This window comes from Myotis daubentonii, chromosome 8, assembly GCF_963259705.1.
Source record: "Myotis daubentonii chromosome 8, mMyoDau2.1, whole genome shotgun sequence".
NCBI classification, from domain to species: Eukaryota; Metazoa; Chordata; class Mammalia; order Chiroptera; family Vespertilionidae; genus Myotis; species Myotis daubentonii.
Window position 1 is genome coordinate 19424396 of NC_081847.1, and position 18668 is coordinate 19443063.

An 18668-nucleotide genomic window follows, 5' to 3' on the forward strand; every position below is an offset into this window, starting at 1 on the left:
CCAGGGACGTGCTGCACCGAGCACCATCTGCATCGTAAATTCTCACGGAGGGCACATGTCACCTGCTCGCCTGACTCTCTTTTGGCCTCGAATGTCAAAAAATGCTTCTCAGTGAAAATTCACGTCTGCCGGGAAGGGGCCCATCTGCCAAGTGTTTCCCTGGGCACCTGCTGTCACTGGTGCTGGGCTTGGATGTGTAACCATTTCTTTCCAGCCACACAAGGAATAGTGCGGTAAGGAAACAAGCTGTCTGTCTGTACAAGTTTCATCCTAAAAAGTCCTAAAGGGTCTCTGGGTATTGATTGACAGGGGGCTGCACCATCACCACCTCCCCTTGGATCCTGTTGGGAGACCCCCCTCTCTGTAAACGGCATGGTGCCATTCAAATGTCAGGGGTCCTTGTTGCTGTCTCAGGCTGAATGTCAAGAGCTGATTGGCATAACCTTGTAATAAAACATCACTTTATTATTTCCCCAACGGGCCCCATCCTAGCGTCAATGTTTAGCTACTGTTCACTTTCAGAAACTCACTTTTCTATTTCATAATTGTGTTTCTGGGATCTCTTTGTTAAGTTTACGAGTGCTGAATGGTTTAAGGCGTGAGGTTTTTTTTACTTGAATTACTTAGAAAAGTTGTTCCTCCACAGTCTTGGGAAACTTGTCATTTTTTTGGTTCATCCTCACTGGAGGATATTTTTCCATTGATTTTAGAGAGAGTGGAAGGGAGGGGAAAGGGGGACCTGCAACCCAGGTAGATGCCCTTGACCAGACATGAACCCATGACCCTTCGGTTCTCGGGCTGATGTTCTAACCATTGAGCAATCAGCCAGGGTGGGAAACTTGTCATTTTTGGGAAAAAGAAAACCTTAGTGTTTCAAGTGTTTTTCCTCTTTCCAAAGGGAATTCCCAGACTCACGAAGGCAAAGCTGGCTTTTTATTCTGTGGAGAATAAGTAGGTATCTAACTGCTATAGTTGAAGAAAAGTCAGTAGTCCTTAACCAGGAGTGTGCTGGCAAATGCTGGGGACACAAAAAAATCTCTATTTGCCAATTTCCATATCTAATTTCAAGTTACCCATGTGATGTCATCAGGAGCCAGCTCCAGCATGGCACTGCCCCTAATGCAGACACATTTTCCTCTCCTGGCATTACATCATGGGAAATTTTGCACGCTTCTCCTTTGAGGGACTATGTTAGAAAATGGAGGAAGGATACTCTCAAGGTCCCAGAGGAGAAGAAAAAAGTTGTCCTTAGATGAACTATCAGTCATCTTGGCTATAAACATCAAGAGTAGCCTGGCAAAGTGTCCATGTCGTTTCCATAGTGCTTGAGTCTGGCCAACTCCCCTTTTTGACTGTCCATTCTAAGTAGGAGCTGTATTGATTTTCTAGGGCTGCCATAACAAAGTACCACAAGGCTGGTGGCATAAACAACAGAAACATATTGTCTAGCAGTTCTGGAGGCCAGAGTCCAAGGTGAAGGCGTTGGCAGGGCTTGTTTCTTCTGAGGGCTATGGAGGAAGGATCTCTTCTCTCTCTTGCTCCTGGGGTTTGGTGGTTTGTTGCCAATCTTTTATGCTCCTTGGCTCGTAGAATCATCACCCCAACCTCTGCTTTCATTTTCTCACGGTGTTCTCTCTGTGTCCAAATTATCCTTTCTATACAGACACCAGTCTTATTGGATTAGGGGGCCCACCCTGCTCCAGTATGACCTCATCTTAACTAATCACATCTATAATGACCCTATTTCCAAATAGGATCACATTCTAGATACTGGGAACTAGGACTTCAACATATAAATTTTGGAGGACACAATTAAACCCATAACAGCGGGGGAGCATATGGTCTTTTATTTCTGTTTAGACCGTTGAAAGAATTCAACAGCTCAGAAAAAACGTCATCAGAGGGCTGAAAGGACAGGACGAATACAGATGACTGCCATTTGAAGTTATTGGGATAGAAAAGAAAGGGGCTGTGCTAGCAACCATCTAACAGTTAAACTCTAACTGATCCTTCACGTTTTAAACCTTTCCAAAAGAACCTCCCATGGAATCTCGCAGGCGGAAGATGCCTCCCCCAATTTTGGGCCAAAATTCCCTTAACACATTGGAGTGGAGCAGATGGCAGTTGGGTAGAGGCTGACAGGTTGTGATAAAGGAGGGTGCTAATGGGACCTTGTCCAAGAAGTGCCATGTGAGCATAAACCTCAAGGAGGAGAAAACATTGATTGAAGAGATAAATATATAAAGTCAGTGAGAAACAGCAAGGTGAGAGTGGCCGAGCCCCATGATTGCAGGGCCCTAGGGGGATCTCTACACACTCTTTGGTCAGTGTCCTGCAGCCACCTTGGGTCTAGAACATGTCTGGTTCCAGTCTGTATAAGGTCCTGCCTGAATCCATCCTGTTGCCCTCATCACTCCTCCTACATCTTTACGATAATAAACACATTCAGTTGAGCTACCTGGGTCTCTGTTCCTGTAACTGAGAGATACAATAGAGCATACGGCCCAGTCAGCTGTCAACCCATCCAAGGCACCACCCTGATGAGGACATGCAGTGCCATGACCTCCAGAAAATGAGTTACCTCTACTGCCCTTTTCTACACATCGTGGCCTTTTTAGAACAATATATATTATGGTCTTAGCATCTTAGGGTTACATGATACGCATCCTTTCAAACTTTAATGAGATTTTGTTAAGATGCAGATTCTGATACATCAGGTAGGGTGGGTAGGGTGGGGCTGAGATTCTAGGTTTCTCACAAAGTCCCTGGTGGGCCAGTGGCCACACTTTGAGAAGCACTGATGTGGCTATCTTGCAAAAGAAGAAAGTGAGGAATGGAGAAACTAAGTCACTAATCTGAAGTCCCACAGCCAATGAGGAACAGGTATCCCAGCTCTCAAGCTCAGTTCTTCACGCATTCATGCCAATCCTTAAACAACAATCCCTGCTCAGAGGAAGCGAACCTCCTATCATGCAATGTCAGCCACCTCATGAAGATGGAGATATGGACAGGCTAAGCCAGTGATGGTGAACCTTTATGAGCTCGGCGTGTCAGCATTTTGAAAAACCCTAACTTAACTCTGGTGCCGTGTCACATATAGAAATTTTTTGATATTTGCAACCATAGTAAAACAAAGACATATTTTTGATATTTCTTTTATATATTTAAATGCCATTTAACAAAGAAAAATCAACCAAAAAAATGAGTTCGCGTGTCACCTCTGACACGCGTGTCATAGGTTTGCCATCACTGGGCTAAGCAGAAAAGTCCGTCATTCTGAGCGATGATTCCATTCATGTGCTTCCTCCCATGTGGAGCTAATGACAGCTCTGGTTGGAAGAGAAATTGTGGCTGGAAGGATACAAAGGCCTTGATGGGCCTGGTTGTGTTCCAATAAAATGTTATTTGCAAAGACAGCTGGTAGGCTGGATTTGGCCTGTAAGCCAAGGTTAGCTGACCTATGTTCTAAGGTTGACTTACTGTTTACTATTGTTTAGGGCCCAGATGCTGTCAATTTTTGTCCAAGGAGAGCTTTTGTCTATTAAGACTAGGATTGTGTGTGAGCAAGCAACAACTTGAGGATCTAAAGTTAGATTTTTCATGCCTGAGCTCATTTAATCAATTCTTTTACAAATTTTATGCTGCTTCATATTCAGAAGCTTAGATTCAATAGGATTACAAAAATTGACATAGGGACAAAAGCTAAGGAATGATTTTGGAGGCCATGGTTGGCAACGAGAAGGGAAGAAAGGGGTAGCAGTTGTACTCACAACTGTAAACTTACTTTTCCCCCACTCTGTATATTCATAGGACACGAATCAGTATCTGAGATATCTGCACTCCCATACTTATTGCAGCATTATTTATAACAATCAAGACACGGAAGTAGCCTGTGTGCATTGATACAAGAGTGGATAAGAAAATGTTGATATATACACAGTAGAATATTATTCAGCCATAAAAAAGAAGAAAAGCTGCCATTTGTGACAACATGGATGGAAGTTGAGGGCATTATGTTAAGTAAAATAAGTCAGAGAAAGACAAATACTGTATGACCTCACATGTGGAATCTGAAGAAACCAAATTCATAGAAACAAGAGAGTAGAATGATTGTTACCAGGGGCTGTAGGGGTGGGGATGAGGGGGTTGAAAAGATGTTGGTCAAAAGGGTACACATTTCCAGTTCTATGATATGTAAGTTCTGGGTATCTAATGTCCAGCATAGTGACTATAAAAAAATAAAAGAAGGCATGGCATATTGTAACTCCTTAAAAAAAAAGTAAAAGAAAAAGTGAACTTCACCTGTCTGTTCAAATTTTCTTCAATATTTTTACCTTTTTGGGCTACTGTTAAAAATAGTATTTTGTCCCTATACCTCTTTTAGTGTTATAAATGTATAAGTAATGAATTTATATATTTCCACATACAGATTGTAAATAATTTAAATATATACATAGAATAGATGCATTTTACACTTTATAATAGTGCTGGTTTATGTATCCAAATATGGCTATGGGCATTTCATCTAGTTGAAATTTGTCAAAACCCAAGATGCAAAATTAAAAAAAAATTCCTTAAATGGATTTCCCAGTGCCCATATTCTACACGTCATATTCTTGCCTGGCCCCTCACTTAGGACCTAATTACTCTCACTCTACACACCACTGTTGTCATCTTTGGCCTGGGATTCCCGCACGGTGGCTGGACAGAGAGGTAACCCGGGTGTCACCCTGATGGCAAATCCAATCCTGAATGAAGGCCTCATGTGGCAAAATGACTACACTGCCGCGTGGGTGTGATGGCACCGACGGGGAGATTCTGAACTCAGCGCATTGCAAGAACATGTGAAAACACGACATTTCGGTAAGTCTTCCAGCCACGAGCCTCCCAGCGGAGGCCCAGGATCGGGGAGCAGGGACAAGCATCCCCACGGGGCCACCTGAATTCCTGACCCACAGACCCCACGAGCCTAGTGACAGCCTGCTTCAGGCACAGAGTGTGGGGCTGTGGGTTAAGCTGCCACATGGCCAGGGCAGGCACCAACCCTCGGCGGGGCATGGCCCAGGCCCAAGCACTTGTGTATTTACCTCATTCACACCGGACAAAGATCCCAGGAAGAACGTATTGTTATCACCATTTTACAGGCAAGAAAACTGAGGCACAGCGAGGTCAAGTCACTTGCGGAGAGACGCTTAGACACCGAGTGCGCACCTGGGACCAGAACCCAGGGAGACTCTGACCCCGGAGCCTGGCAGGCTCGTCTGGGTGGCCGCTGCCCTTGGATCTCAGCAAGGGAATCCCCGCTGCCCTCTGCCTTGGTCCCATCTCCTTGGCTCTGTCTGTTCCTGGGCTAATAATGTCTGGGAGGCCATGGAGACGTTGTGGATTTACATCCCCCGCTGGATCCACGTGGGGTTTGCACAGACGCCCCACTGCCTGCGGGCTCTCCTGTCAGGCCCCTTCCTGTGGGCACCAGGGCAGAACAGGACCCTCCTTCTACCCTCTCCTTTTCAGGGGCCCGGCATGCTCACTGCCTGCGTCTGAAGGCGCCCCTGCCTCCTCTGGCCTCCTCCCTCCACCCTCTGTCCTCCACAGACGTCCATCTCCTTCAACAAATCTGCACGCCTAACCCTGTTTTGGGGTCCTTTTTTTTTTTTTTTTTGCAGAACCGGGGCTAAGCATAGGGTCCCAGCCCACCTCTGCCCCCCGCACTTCCCCTTCTTCCTCTATCGTCACCTCCTCTCCGCCCGCGTGTTGGACCAGGGCCTCCTGTTGGCAGGACCGACGTTACCTTGTTCACACCATCCGCCATCGCCTGAAGCGTGAGCTCCCGGGGCCCGTCCACCGTCTTCCCGTTGTCTGTGGGGCCCCAGCTGGCGCTGTAGATGTCGATCAGCTGGGGCATGTGGCTGATGGAGGAGGCCTCGATGATGTCCGTCATGAACGGCTGGTCCAGCATCCGGATACCTGTGGACACGGCGGGCAGGGAAACACGGGGTTTTGGTCCCCAGTTCCCAGGAGACCTAGGGGAGGAAGGCTCAGGTCTTGGGTGCAGCTGGAGGGTCCTCCATCCTGGGTGCCCTGGGGACGCTGCGGAATCCGGAGCCCAACCTGGGTGTGGTGTGATGGGAGGCACAGACAGGCCCACCCACCCTTTTGGGACCCCACCCTCACCTTTCCTTATGCAACTATTTGAGGACGATCTTATTCCCCTAGCAGACTTAGCTACAGTTCCCAACGGGGAGAGCCCACCTTGGTTGAGGACATTCCTGTCTCTAAGTGGAAGGCCAGCCTCTGAGACTGGGTGTTGACTGGGGCCAAGCCTCAGAGGAGAAATAAAGTTACTGTGCACGACAGTGAGGAGGAGGCAATAGATATTAGATATTGCAGAAGAAATCCCAGAGGACAGAGGGCAGAGGGCAGGAGGGGCAGGGAGAGTGTAGGTAAGTGCAGGGTCAGGAAAAGAGGAACTCGGTCTCATTGTATCTGAGAAGGGCCTTTGGGAAGGACAAATGTTGCGTGGCTTATTCTAAAATACACTAGTAATGGGGTGTGTGTACAACCCCCTCCTCTTTCTCCCCTATGGCTTCTTTGTAAAGTTGGCATTACTCTCTGATGCCTGTGGGAGTGACTCCTTGCTGGGCAGCTGAAAAGGAGCAGCCTGCTGCAGTCCTGGACTGTGTGTGTGTGTATGTATGTGTGTGTATGTATGTGTGTGTATGTGTGTATGTGTGTGTGTGTGTGTGTGTGTGTGTGTAAATCTGAACCGGGCAGAGGCACACGGGAACGGGGCACGCCTGTGCCACCTGTGGTTCACGTCACCCTCTGGAGGTCTGTAGAAAGCCTCTCCAGGGTTAACTCAGCTGCAGCCAACAGGATGGGCTTTCTCTCCCTCCATCACTAATCTCCAAACATTGCCCTTTGGGGCCATATTGTTCTCTGCTTGATACACTGTTTTGTGGCAAGGAGCCTAGAATTTTAGTCCCCTGATCTAGGTCTTTCTGTCCACGGGAGTTTTGAAACGAAGGGGCTGGGCTGCACACAGTGAAAGCTTGGATGCGGACACCCCTTGCTCATCACCCACGACCAAAGGACATCATTGTGCAAGCATCACTCTCAGATGGCATGCAACCCAGTTTAAATAAGGACAACTATGGTTCTTGCAGGACGCGTGAAACGGACATAAAATTGTCTTCTCTCCTAAGGGCCTCTCTTTCCTCCTCAACATCCCATAGCCACCCTTGTGCCTGCATAGCAGCTTCCCCCAGTGCTCACCCTCCTCCTGACTACCCTCCGCGTTCAGCAGGCATTTCCCCGGAAGCCTTCCTGGACCCAGCTCTCCGGGTTTTCCATTAGCACCACACTTTCAGCCTCCCAGGACAAGTGTGTGTGTGCTTCATTCGCCAGCAGATGGCAAGGTCTTTGAGTACAGGGCATGTGTCTATTTTGTTCACGTCTGTGTCGCAGGGCATCAGCATGGCGCTTGGAGTTTATCTTAAGCTTGATAAATATTTGGTGAATAAATGCATAGGATTATTACTTTATGTAGTTAGTCCATTTTCTCCCTAACAGAAATAACAGGTCCAGAAGAACAAATAATAACGGGTTCAGATTTTCCATCCTCTGCCATTAACTTACAAATCAACATACCATTTTTGCCAACAAATATCCAATTATGAGTTAATATCCTTTTCTCCTGGAGGAAGCTCATCCAAAATAAGCATGGTTTGAACTCTCTGAGAGCTAAGTTTTATGGTTCATTTTATAAAAGATAGAAAATTGAAAACAATCTTTTGTTTTTGGTCCATCTACATTTTACTTATTTAAAAAATTTGTTCAACAAAGGTGGCCCACAGGTCACAGAATAAACCAAATAGTGCAGCTGCTTCTTGTAAGAAGTCATGCCCACTTTGTGGATGGGGAAACATCACAGAGAGGTTGGTATTCTTTTTCTTGCAAGAGGAAAACTCAGATGGTCTTGAATTTGTCCAGTGCCCAGATGCCAGGACTGAACAGCCACCTTAACTGGAAGGTGAGAGAAATTTGAACTTGACCAGCATAGGTCTGGACTGTCCCACCACATGCCAGCCAATGGCAGCACTAGATTTTGTCATACAGCCAGTGCCTGGTGCACTCAGCCGTGTCCTATACCCTCTCTATTTGCAGTTCTCATCCCCCTGTCTCTCTCCCTCTTCATTCCCTCCCTGGCTCCCTGTTTACGGTACAGACATCAAGCTGGTGTGCATTAATCTTCTGACTGTTTCAGCATCGAGGGAAGCAAGGGCGCCAGAGACTGAAAGCAAAGCTCTCATTCATATTCAGGGGCCAGGCGCCCGACATTCTTTTAATCTCGTTAAGCTCTGGAAGAATGAGGCATGCATTAATTGAATGAGACACAGCATTAATTTTTGCAAGCGACTGCACCATTAGCAGCCAAGAGAGGCTCAGGGTGACCCAAGGGTTTTTCTGGAGGGCCTCTTTTCTGGCTCTGGGTGCTCTAGGAGCTACAGGGGGATATATAGAGAGAGGACACAAGAAGGCATGAGAGTGAGAGGCAGAGCAGAGAGGGAAGACCAGGGTGCTAGGGCTCAGTGTCTTCACATTTGTACAAATGCTTTCCTGGCTGATGTAATTCAGTGGTGAGGAGACACAGTGCACATCAAGCATCTATTCCCTCCCCTAACCGCCCCCGCCAGGCCTGATCACCACATTAACGATCAGTAGTGGCTCTACATCCCTACTTTTAGGTTCTGAGCTTCATGCCTCTCTGTACAACTTGCAGTGCTGCTAGCCTCTAGGGCAGCGATTTTTATTTTTAACTGGTGTGCCGTAAGACACATGTAATACCTGGCTATTTCGACAGGGGCATTGACGTCTTTTCCTTAGACTGTCCAGTAAAAGAAGACAACAGCCAACACAACAATAGCCATTTAGTGTGAATGCCCTGTCTCGAACCATAAATACATAGGTCATAATAGAGTTGCATCTTATTGGTCATGTCGCAAAGTAAGTTTGGGTCTGGTTGATTATTGGTATCAGAAATCCTTATATACAAGTACAGGCACCTGTTTTTTAAAAAAATCACTTTGGAGCAAAAAGAGTAGGTAATTATTATTTTATTTTTTGTAAATAAATCAAAATTATACCTTTTTTGGGGGTTGGATTGGCTAAAAAATAACATATATTTTGGTGTACTGCAGAATTTTAGTAATTAGTTTATGTGTGCCATGAGATGAAAAAGATTGAAAATTGCTTCTCTAGGGTCTCATGGCCAGGGGATTTGAGTTAAATCCTTTCTGACTCTCCTCTTGTCCAGGAAATGCTACATCTGCCCACAAACCTCAGTATCTCTAATTGCCAGCATTCGTGCTTATGAACATTAGTCTGCAGGGTAAGGAGCAAATTCATGCTGATCTAGGTTTTAAGGATCTGAAAATGTTAATTATTGTACTAATGGGTTATTTTTTATTGGTTTGGTTAAAAACTCAGATAAAAGATGTGTTAAATCCTGGAACTGTTGTATGTTTTATTGGCCAAATATGTGGGAGCAGTTCATTGCTGCTACAGAAATTCCAGGTCATTTTGATAATAGCCTACAGCAGCAGTTCTCAACCTGTGGGTCGCGACCCCTTTGGGGGTCGAACAACCCTTTCACAGGGGTCGCCTAAGATCATTGGAAAACACATATATAATTACATATTGTTTTTGTGATTAATCGCTATGCTTTAATTATGTTCAATTTGTAACAATGAAATTGGGGGTCACCACAACATGAGGAACTGTATTAAAGGGTCGCGACATTAGGAAGGTTGAGAACCACTGGTCTACAGTGTGGTTTCCAAACTCTTCAGAATCTTTGATCCAAGGTGATCTCACCCTGAAGCCCAATGTGTACATCTCTATGCTCTGGCTTAAACAGGAAGGGAGGTAAGGCCAGTCCCAACTGGCCTGGCCACACCCTGGAGCTCTTCTGAGAAGCCCTGCAGGAGTCCAGGCGTGATGCTGTAGAGCCTGCCCTCAAGTTGCTCGCTGTGCCCCGCCCCAGTTACTCTCTGCCACCTTGCTTTGCTTTGTTCCTACCAGCAATCATTATCTGATAGTATCGTGCTTGTTTGCTCCTTGTCAGAGTCTGCTCTTAGGCTGTCAGCATCCCACCACCCACAGCAGGACTGGCACCCAACAGCGAGGCCCTAGGTCTCTTTGGAACTGATTTGATTTGGAATAAAGGAACAAAGGTAAGATGATGTTGGTATAAAAGGAGATACTTGCCCTGGTCAGTGTTTCTCCGTGGTTAGAGCAGTGTAAACCCATGGAACTCTTGTATGTTTTATTGGGTTTTTAAGGGTCACGGGTTTGATTCCTGATGAAGGGCGTGGACCTGGGTTGCAGGTCCAATCCCCAGCCCAGGTCGGGGCATGTGAGGGAGGCAACCAATTGATGTGTCTCACATGGATGTTTTTCCCTCCCTCTCTTCCACTCTCTCTAACAAATCAATGGAAAAAAATATCTTGGGTGAGAATTAACAACAAGAATAAAAGAAAACAAACAAACAAACAAGATAGAAATTGCTTATAATGGGTTTCTTCATTGGCTCTTCCTTCTTTTTATTCCTTTTTCTCTTTCTGTCACTCAGCAAACAGGGTTTGAGCACTCACTGTATGCAGACCCTGTGCTAGTTGCTGAGGTGTGAGAGAAAACAGAAATGGCCTTTGTCCTCATGAGGACTGTCACCTGCCTGTGGAGGAAGATATCAATACATGCAATAAACTAAAGCAATGAGTGTTGGGGTGAAAATTCAGCAGGCTTTACTAAGTGTGGATGAGGGAACTGATTTGGGAGGTGGTGTTGGAGGAAGCAATGGGGACTTGAGAGCTGAAGGGTGAAGAGAGGTCATCAGGTCTAGTGGTAAAGTATTCTGGGCAGATAGAGGAGCATATACAAAGGCTCAGTAGTAGAAGAAGTGTGGCTAACACTTCCTAGTTTATACTTGCTAGGAGGCTTTATCTAAATTATATGTACTCAGAAACTAACCATGTACTAGTATGCATGGAAACTTAATACACAATGAAGGTGGCATCACAAGTCAAAGGAACAGGCTGGATTAATAAATAGATGGTATTAGGCTCTGGCTGGGTGGCTCAGTTGGTTGTAACATTGTCCCATACACCAAAAAGTTTGTGGGTCTCTCTCTCTCTCTCTCTCTCTCTCTCTCTCTCTCTCTCTCTCTCTCAAATATCAACACACATATCCACAGTAAGGATAAAAAAAAAATATGGTGTTGGAAACATTGACTCATTATTTGGAGAAAAATAAAACTGGACCCCCAGCTAGCACAACATACAAAGGTGAATCCAAATGGACTAACGAGCTCGTGCAAAAATTAGGGAGAAGATTTTTGCATCGATTAAAACTGATCAGGGGCTAACCTCTAGGACATACCACAAGTGCTTGAAAATCAACAAGAAAAAGACAGGAACCCCAATGGGGAAATGAGCAGGGTTTATTATAAAAGTGAACCCAAGAAGCTAACAGGCAGATGAAGAGATAGTCAATAATTTAAAAATCTTTTTTACCTTCAGAGGACTTATTTTATAATCACATCTCTATAGCACCTCAATTTTTGCCTTTTCTTGAATACAGGGTGAAGAGACACAGACCTAGGACCCTGGAGGGACTTGGGGTGTAGCTGCCAAGGCCTCCACAACCTATAACTGAACACCTTGAGACTACCAGAGACTAGCAAACTCTTGTTAAGCCACCAGGTGGCGCTCTACTCGTCCTTAGCTCAGAAAGCTCATGAAAGATTCTCTGGAAGGGTATGCTTGGAGTAATAGAAACCAGCCATTTTTTGTAATTGCCAACTAGAATGAACAAAATGTTCCCCATAACTATCTAAGGTGGAGGAGCCAGAAATTCTGCTTTTGTTGGGGTCCTCAGGAAGAATTCCTTTTGTTCCTCTGGGGAAGCCTAGAGAACACTGGATATCCTACAGGACACGGTTACTGGAGTTTCCTGGCCCTTGAGCAGTTAGAATTAGCATGAGTGGTTGCAGAGGAGCAAGTCTGGGGTTTAGGGAGTGGAAAAGGGGAGAAAGGTGGCTGCTTTATTGAAAATCTTTGTGTGGCTGGGTGTGCCTCCCACCAGCTCTGGTCTTGGTTTTTGGAATCTCAGAGCACTGCAGTGAAGGTTTCAGAAAGCGGGGTCATGTCTTTGAGGTATCAGGCTGCATTCACCCGCCTGTGGAACAGGGGTTAGTCTCCAGGTGAGGCAGAGGCTGTCGCCCCCATATGAGTGTCTTTGCTTGGCGGGAGTTCTCTGCTTTAGGAATTCTCCTCAGTTCCCGTGAGCTGGCAGGCTGGGCAGGCCAGGGTGTGCCAGGAACCTTCCCCACCAATGAGGGATGGCAGTTGGTGAATAAACTCCCCAGCCTCCTCACCTTGAGAAGTGCATTTCCCCCCAGTTATTATTATTATTTTTTATTAAACAACTAGTACAGATGTTCCCCATTCCACAACCTCCACCCAGCTCCCTTTCCTCTGGCCTTCACCACACATAGTCCATGGCAATGCATATATGTTCTTTGGCTAATCTCTACACCTTCTTTTATATGGTTGGGGGATGAATTTTGAGGGGTATTCCCATAGTCCCTCAGGTCCTGTTGTCCATGGGAGCAACCAGCTTATCTACATACACTATTGCTTCCTTCCCTTTGCCACCTTTCCCTCTCTCCAGCTTCCTGGGCTCTCCTTCCAAATAAACTCCTTGCACCTGCAGGGAAGCAAAATTTGCCATCCTAACGTGTGTCTTTCTGGCATGAGGATTATTTTACTTTTAAGAAACAAAGGACTCAAGAAGAACCTTTGATTGGTCAGCGCCAGGGCAGGGGGTCATTAGTCAATGCAGCTGGACCTGGTGTTACCCACCTGGTTTTGCTGCTTTTCTGGGCCTGGAGCTGAAATACAGCTGAGACCATGAACCCTGAAAGGGCACTCCTGGGAAAGCTGATGAATATACTATTGAATCCTCCCCGAAGACCTTCCCTAAACTCCCAGCCTTTAAGGTCCCCCCTTTGCCCCCCCAAAACGAAGGTCCCAGGAGCATGCCTGTGCCTTTCCTGTCTTCTTCCCTACACCTGTGCATCTTAAACCAATGATGGCGAACCTTTTGAACTCGGTGTGCCAGCATTTTGAAAAACCCTAACTAAATTCTGGTGCCGTGTCACATATAGAAATTTTTTGATATTTGCAACCATAGTAAAACAAAGACTTATATTTTTGATATTTATTTTATATATTTAAATGCCATTTAACAAAGAAAAATCAACCAAAAAAATGAGTTTGCGTGTCAGAGGTTCGCCATCCCTGTCCTAAACTCAAAGGGACTCCAGGAGACTTGCAACCAGGGGAGCAATGGGCAGTGACAGCTCATCCTAGGCCCGTGGTCTGCAAACTGCGGCTCGAGAGCCACATGCGGCTCTTTGGCCTCTTGAGTGTGGCTCTTCCTAAGCCTTAGGAGTACCCTAAATAAGTTAATAACAATGTACCTACCTATATAGTTTAAGTTGAAAAAATTTGGCTCTCAAAAGAAATTTCAATCGTTGTACTGTTGATATTTGGCTCTGTTGACTAATGAGTTTGCTGACCACGGCTCTAACCCCCTGAACCTGTCTTCAAGGCCTCCTTTGTTGCTTCTTCTATCCTAAGCCATTCCTTGTTTCCCTGTCCCCAGCTTTAATAAACATAATCTCAAAAACAACACACACACAACGAAGAACCTTTGACCTCCCCCCTACTCCCTTACTGCCTAAAATAATTTAGCTAGAGGGCCTGCCCCTGGAATGGAGCTCTCCTCATAGATACTAGTAGCTGTAGTGTAATCTGAACTAGGTGTGGGGCCTAGGCTTTAGAGACTCTGTCTCCCACTCTCTGCATGGCCCAGCACACATTTGTTTACCAAACATTTGCTTTTCCATCTCCCTGTGAATTGTCTTCCTCCCCTTTAAAGTCCCCAAACACTACCCACTTCTCCTTAGCTCAAGACAGCATATAAGCCTCAACTGCCCTATCTGTCCTTGGCACCATATTCTTATGGAACCTCCTTACATTTGTACATAATTGAATCGGATTATTTTCTCCTTTAATCAGTCTCATGTCAATTTAATTCTTAGACCAGCCAGAAGAACCCAGAAGGATAGGAGAAAGGTTTTCCCCCCTTACACACCCAAATTTTAGTCTTCTGGATTTTCTTTTAGGTAATTCAAATGAAGAAGAGAGCAAGAATTTTAGGTACATTTGATGAGCAGCTTAGATGTTTTCAGAGTTCAGGTAATAGAGAACAAGATAGAAGAAGCAGATGGGGAAAAAGGACCCCAATAAACCTCCAAACTCTGTGAGCTACTCTGACTTTTAATTAAAAAAATATATATTTAATTGATTTCAGAAAGGAAGGGAGAGGGAGAGAGAGACATTAATGATGAGAGAGAATCATTGATTGGCTGCCTCCTGTATGCTCCCTACTGGGGATTGAGCCCGAAAGCTGGGCATGTGCCCTTGACCGGAATTGAACCCGGGACCATTCAGTCTACAGGTTGACACTCTATCCACTAAGCCAAACTGGCTAGGGCTGACTTTTAACTTTTACCTGCAGCAGTTTTAAGAATCCCTTGTTGAAAAAACCAGTTGATTTGTTTGTACAGAGCTTTCAAAACTATTTTGAAGGCAATCACTGTGAATGAGAAATTCAGGCTTGAATTTTTCAGTTGCCTCCAGTTCTGTCTTGTGAATAGAGAACCCACCTTGCCTCAGCTACCACCCGAGGTACAAGCCTAGCTTATAAAATATTAATTGGGTGATATTCTTTCCCCAGATCTCTTAATGGCTTCTGACATTTTAATGGTAACATTTTGGATGCACACAAAGTAAAGAGAGCTGAAACCCGAGGGACCACGCGTCCTCTATTTACATTTCAGAACCTCCCAATGTATGCTTTGGGATGTATTCTGCACCCAGCTCAGGCAAGCCTCCGAGCAAACAGCGTTGAAAGAGGTTAATGATGGGTTTGTGTAAGTTGCTCTTGTTTTATTGAGGCCCCCAGAAATGCAAGTGTCAGCACAAAGATAGTTTTTGGTTCCATTAAATCTCCAGGAAAAATATCAAGACAGTTGTAAAAAAAGAAAAACAAGGCTGGATGAGTCAGCCTAAACAAATTAAGAGCCAATTTGAGGCTAAACTTGGAACAAGCCAGGAGCCACTCCATTCTCCAGCATTTTGTTGCATGATTATGAACCTTGCTCTTTCATCCTCTCTCTCTCCCTCTCTCTTTTTGGGGGTGGGGGCAGATTTTGGTTTCTAATTTCTAGTGACTTGTCACTCTCATGTCTAAGTCTTCTGTAAAGATGAAATTGTTAAATGTCCTTCCTATGGAACTTAGTCAAAAGGTTCTCAGTAGAATATATTTCCTTGAAGATGAGATGCATTGTGCAAAACCGAAAACAACAACAACAAAAGAACTATTTTGAAGATTCTGAGTGTGTTTATAGTAATCCATGCACATCTCCTATATTCTATAGGCTTTGTTTGAGTGTCATTAAGATTTTTCTGACACTGACACGAAAGAGTACAGACAATAAAAACCATTTATGTAAAGTTTAAAAACTGACACTAGCCAATGTTTGCTGTTAGAAATCAGGATTGTGATTATTCTTGTGTGCATACATAGCAACTGGGAGGAGACACAAGGAGGGCTTTTGGGTGCTGGTAATGCTTTGTTTCTTGGCCAGTTTGTAAAAATCCATTGAGCTACATGTTTGTGACCTGGGCACTTTCCTGTATTTATATTACACCTAAATAAAAAATTTAAACACGTTAAAAAATATATATGTATTTTTTTCACTTTTTAAAAACTCCATGTCTCAGATCTCCTGCCACAATGGGAGTTTTTTAAAAAAAATATTTTATTGATTTTTTACAGAGAGGAAGGGAGAAGGATAGAGAGCTAGAAACATCAATGAGAGAGAAACATCAATCAGCTGCCTCCTGCACGCCCCCTACTGGGTATGTACCTGCAACCAAAGTACATGCCCTTGACTGGAATCAACCCAGGACCCTTCAGTCCGTAGGCCGAAGGTCCACCCACTGAGCCAAACCGGTCAGGGCCACGGTGGGAGTTTTTGCCAGGCCCTGGCCATCCTGGAGACTAGGGTGTGATGCGTTTGGGGGCTGGCTGTCTGGAGCAAGGCCTGCTGCTTGGCAGGGGCGGCTTACCTGCGACCTTGGAGTTGTATGCCACTCCGACCCCACAGATATTGTTGTTGGCCGCGGCAGAAACTTCCCCTGCACATCGGGTCCCATGGCTGTGGGGCAAAATAAAGACAAATTAGATACAGTTTCAAAAGACTCTGGAAGGGGTTCCTTAAATTCTGTCAACTGGAAGCAATTTGGTTCTTCTCAATGGCTTGGTTAGCCTGAAGCTAGCACTTGGCCCACCCAATTTTCCATCCGTGTATCCAGCGTCTCTTTTCTTCCCCCCCGCTCCACCCCCGCCCTGCTCCAGCCATCTTCTTGACCTTGGCTTATTTCTGACAAAAGGGGCTTCTCAGAACATTTCAACCTTGAAATCTGATCTTTACTTTAAAATTTGAAGTATCTTCCTGCACAAAACTCACATGTCTCCGGTTGGGAGAGCTCTGGTTGGAGCACTAGGATTGTGGGCTGGTGCTTCATTTCAAGGCTGGCCCAGCCATTGTGGGGAACACTGATTTACCTTTTTGGGCCATAGACTCTTCTGAAGATCGAATGCTAGAGGACTCAATGCTACAGATTCCTACGTTCCTCCCGGAATATAAAAAGCATACATGGGCAACATTTCGCATACAGTTTCAAGGGAGTCCACAGAACCTGTGAGGCTGACCAGATTAAGACCCCCAGGCATTGATTAGGTAATCTTTCCAAGGTTTGCCGGGTTTTATAACTCTGAGCAAGCCTCCTCAGGGCTCATGTTCTAGAATATCCTCTGCAGCACTCACTGTAATTCCATTCGTTTTTCTCCTTTTAGCTTGTCCTCTCTTCCCTTATATCACGGGTTCCAAATAGTTCTTCCCCTCCTATGTGTACTTCCCACCTCCTTGAATTGTCCTGGTGACTTGGGTTGACCCATAAAATGCAGGGGAAGGATGATGAACCACTTTTTAAGAAGCCTGGCCCCCTGGCCGGTGTGGCTCAGTTTGTTGGGCATTGTCCCATGCACAGAAAAGTTGCTGGTTTGATTCTTAGTCAGGGCACATGCCCGGGTTTTGGGCTAGATCCCCTGTAGGGGGCGTGCAGGAGGCAGCAGATTGATATTTGTTCTCACATCAATGTTTCTCTCTCCCTCTCCCTTCCTCTCTCTCTAAAATATATAAAAAGAGGCCTGACAACTTCAGCTTCCCTCTGCTGGTGCCAGGTGCCACAGGCCCAGAAATCAGGATTTTAAGAAGATTCCCAGGTGATCCTAATGTGCAGCCAAGGTTGAGAACCACTGAGCTAGAGTCTAGCTGCTAGACCACATATGGGTGAGAACACTCAGAGAGAGAGGCCTCCAATGTCCCAATACCTCGGATGATATGCCTGACATGTGAGGGAGCCGCATCCCTCCTCCCTTCCAAACCAGCCAGGGCACCCCTGTCAGCAGCTAGTGGAGAGAGACAGGCTGTCCCTGCCCAGGTTACAGGGCTGTGAGCAAATAAATGTTCCTTTTTAAGTTTTGGAGTAGTTTGTTAAGTGGCTATAGAGAAGCGAAACAAGCATAAATGCTTAAGTCAATCAGAATGCCCTGTTTAAACACTACACAGCATTCAAGATGTGGAAGTCACCTGACACTTACCAGTCCTGACCCTGAGAGGCCTATTTTAAAGGTCTGTGAAGCAGCTAAGGGATTAAACGGTCACATTACCAAGTCTGCTGGAACCTTGTGTGCATGGCCTGCAGAAGGGCCAGCGTGGGGGTGGAGGGGGGTGGTGCTGGCTTTTCCACTCACTACTCTGACTGTGGCGCAAGTAAGGAAATGTGGGTGCAGGGTTGTCTGGCTACAGGGCCCCAGGAAGCTTTGATTTCTGCAGGGGTGACTAGTGTACTGTTTGTGACATCCTCTTGGGGCAAGCAAAGCTATTGCACAAGTCCTTAAAAAATAAAGTATAGACCTAGCCGGTTGCTCAGTGGTTAGAGTGTCGGCCTGCAGACTGAAGGGTTCAATTCTGGTCAAGGTCATGTACCTCGGTTGCAGGCTCTATCCCCAGCCTGGTCAGGGTACAACCAATCGATATGAGATCAATGTTTCTCTCTCTCTGTTTCTCCCCCTCCCTTCCACTCTCTCTAAAAATTAATGGAAAAAATATCCTCAGGTGAGGATTAACAATAGCAAAAAGAGTCTATATACAGATTATATATATATATGTACACACACAGTGTACACAAACACACACACACACACACACATTTTCTTTCTTTGTATGAGTAAAAGTAAATCCTGCCTCCATAAAGGCTACCTATGTCCTGGACTCTAAATTTCCTTTGAAACAAGAATAAAATCTGCATATTGTGTCCAAGTAAGCCCTGAAGTTACTATAGAAATTGGCCCTTGTGGTAACAGATCTGTGAAAACTTATCGTGCTGAGCCAACCGCTGACTCCTTGT

General features: G+C 45.4%; 1 protein-coding gene across 1 annotated transcript in view; it reads right to left on the bottom strand.

Annotated features, from left to right (window-relative positions):
• The window catches only part of PCSK2 (proprotein convertase subtilisin/kexin type 2), a 259436-nt gene that overhangs the window by 30861 nt on the left and 209907 nt on the right, over nt 1-18668 (bottom strand). Inside the window, exons 7-8 of the mRNA XM_059705485.1 lie at nt 16263-16351; nt 5792-5967 (exon numbers count right to left, since the gene is read on the bottom strand). Coding sequence (XP_059561468.1) covers nt 5792-5967; nt 16263-16351 — 265 coding nt within the window. The remainder of the gene's footprint in view (nt 1-5791; nt 5968-16262; nt 16352-18668) is intronic.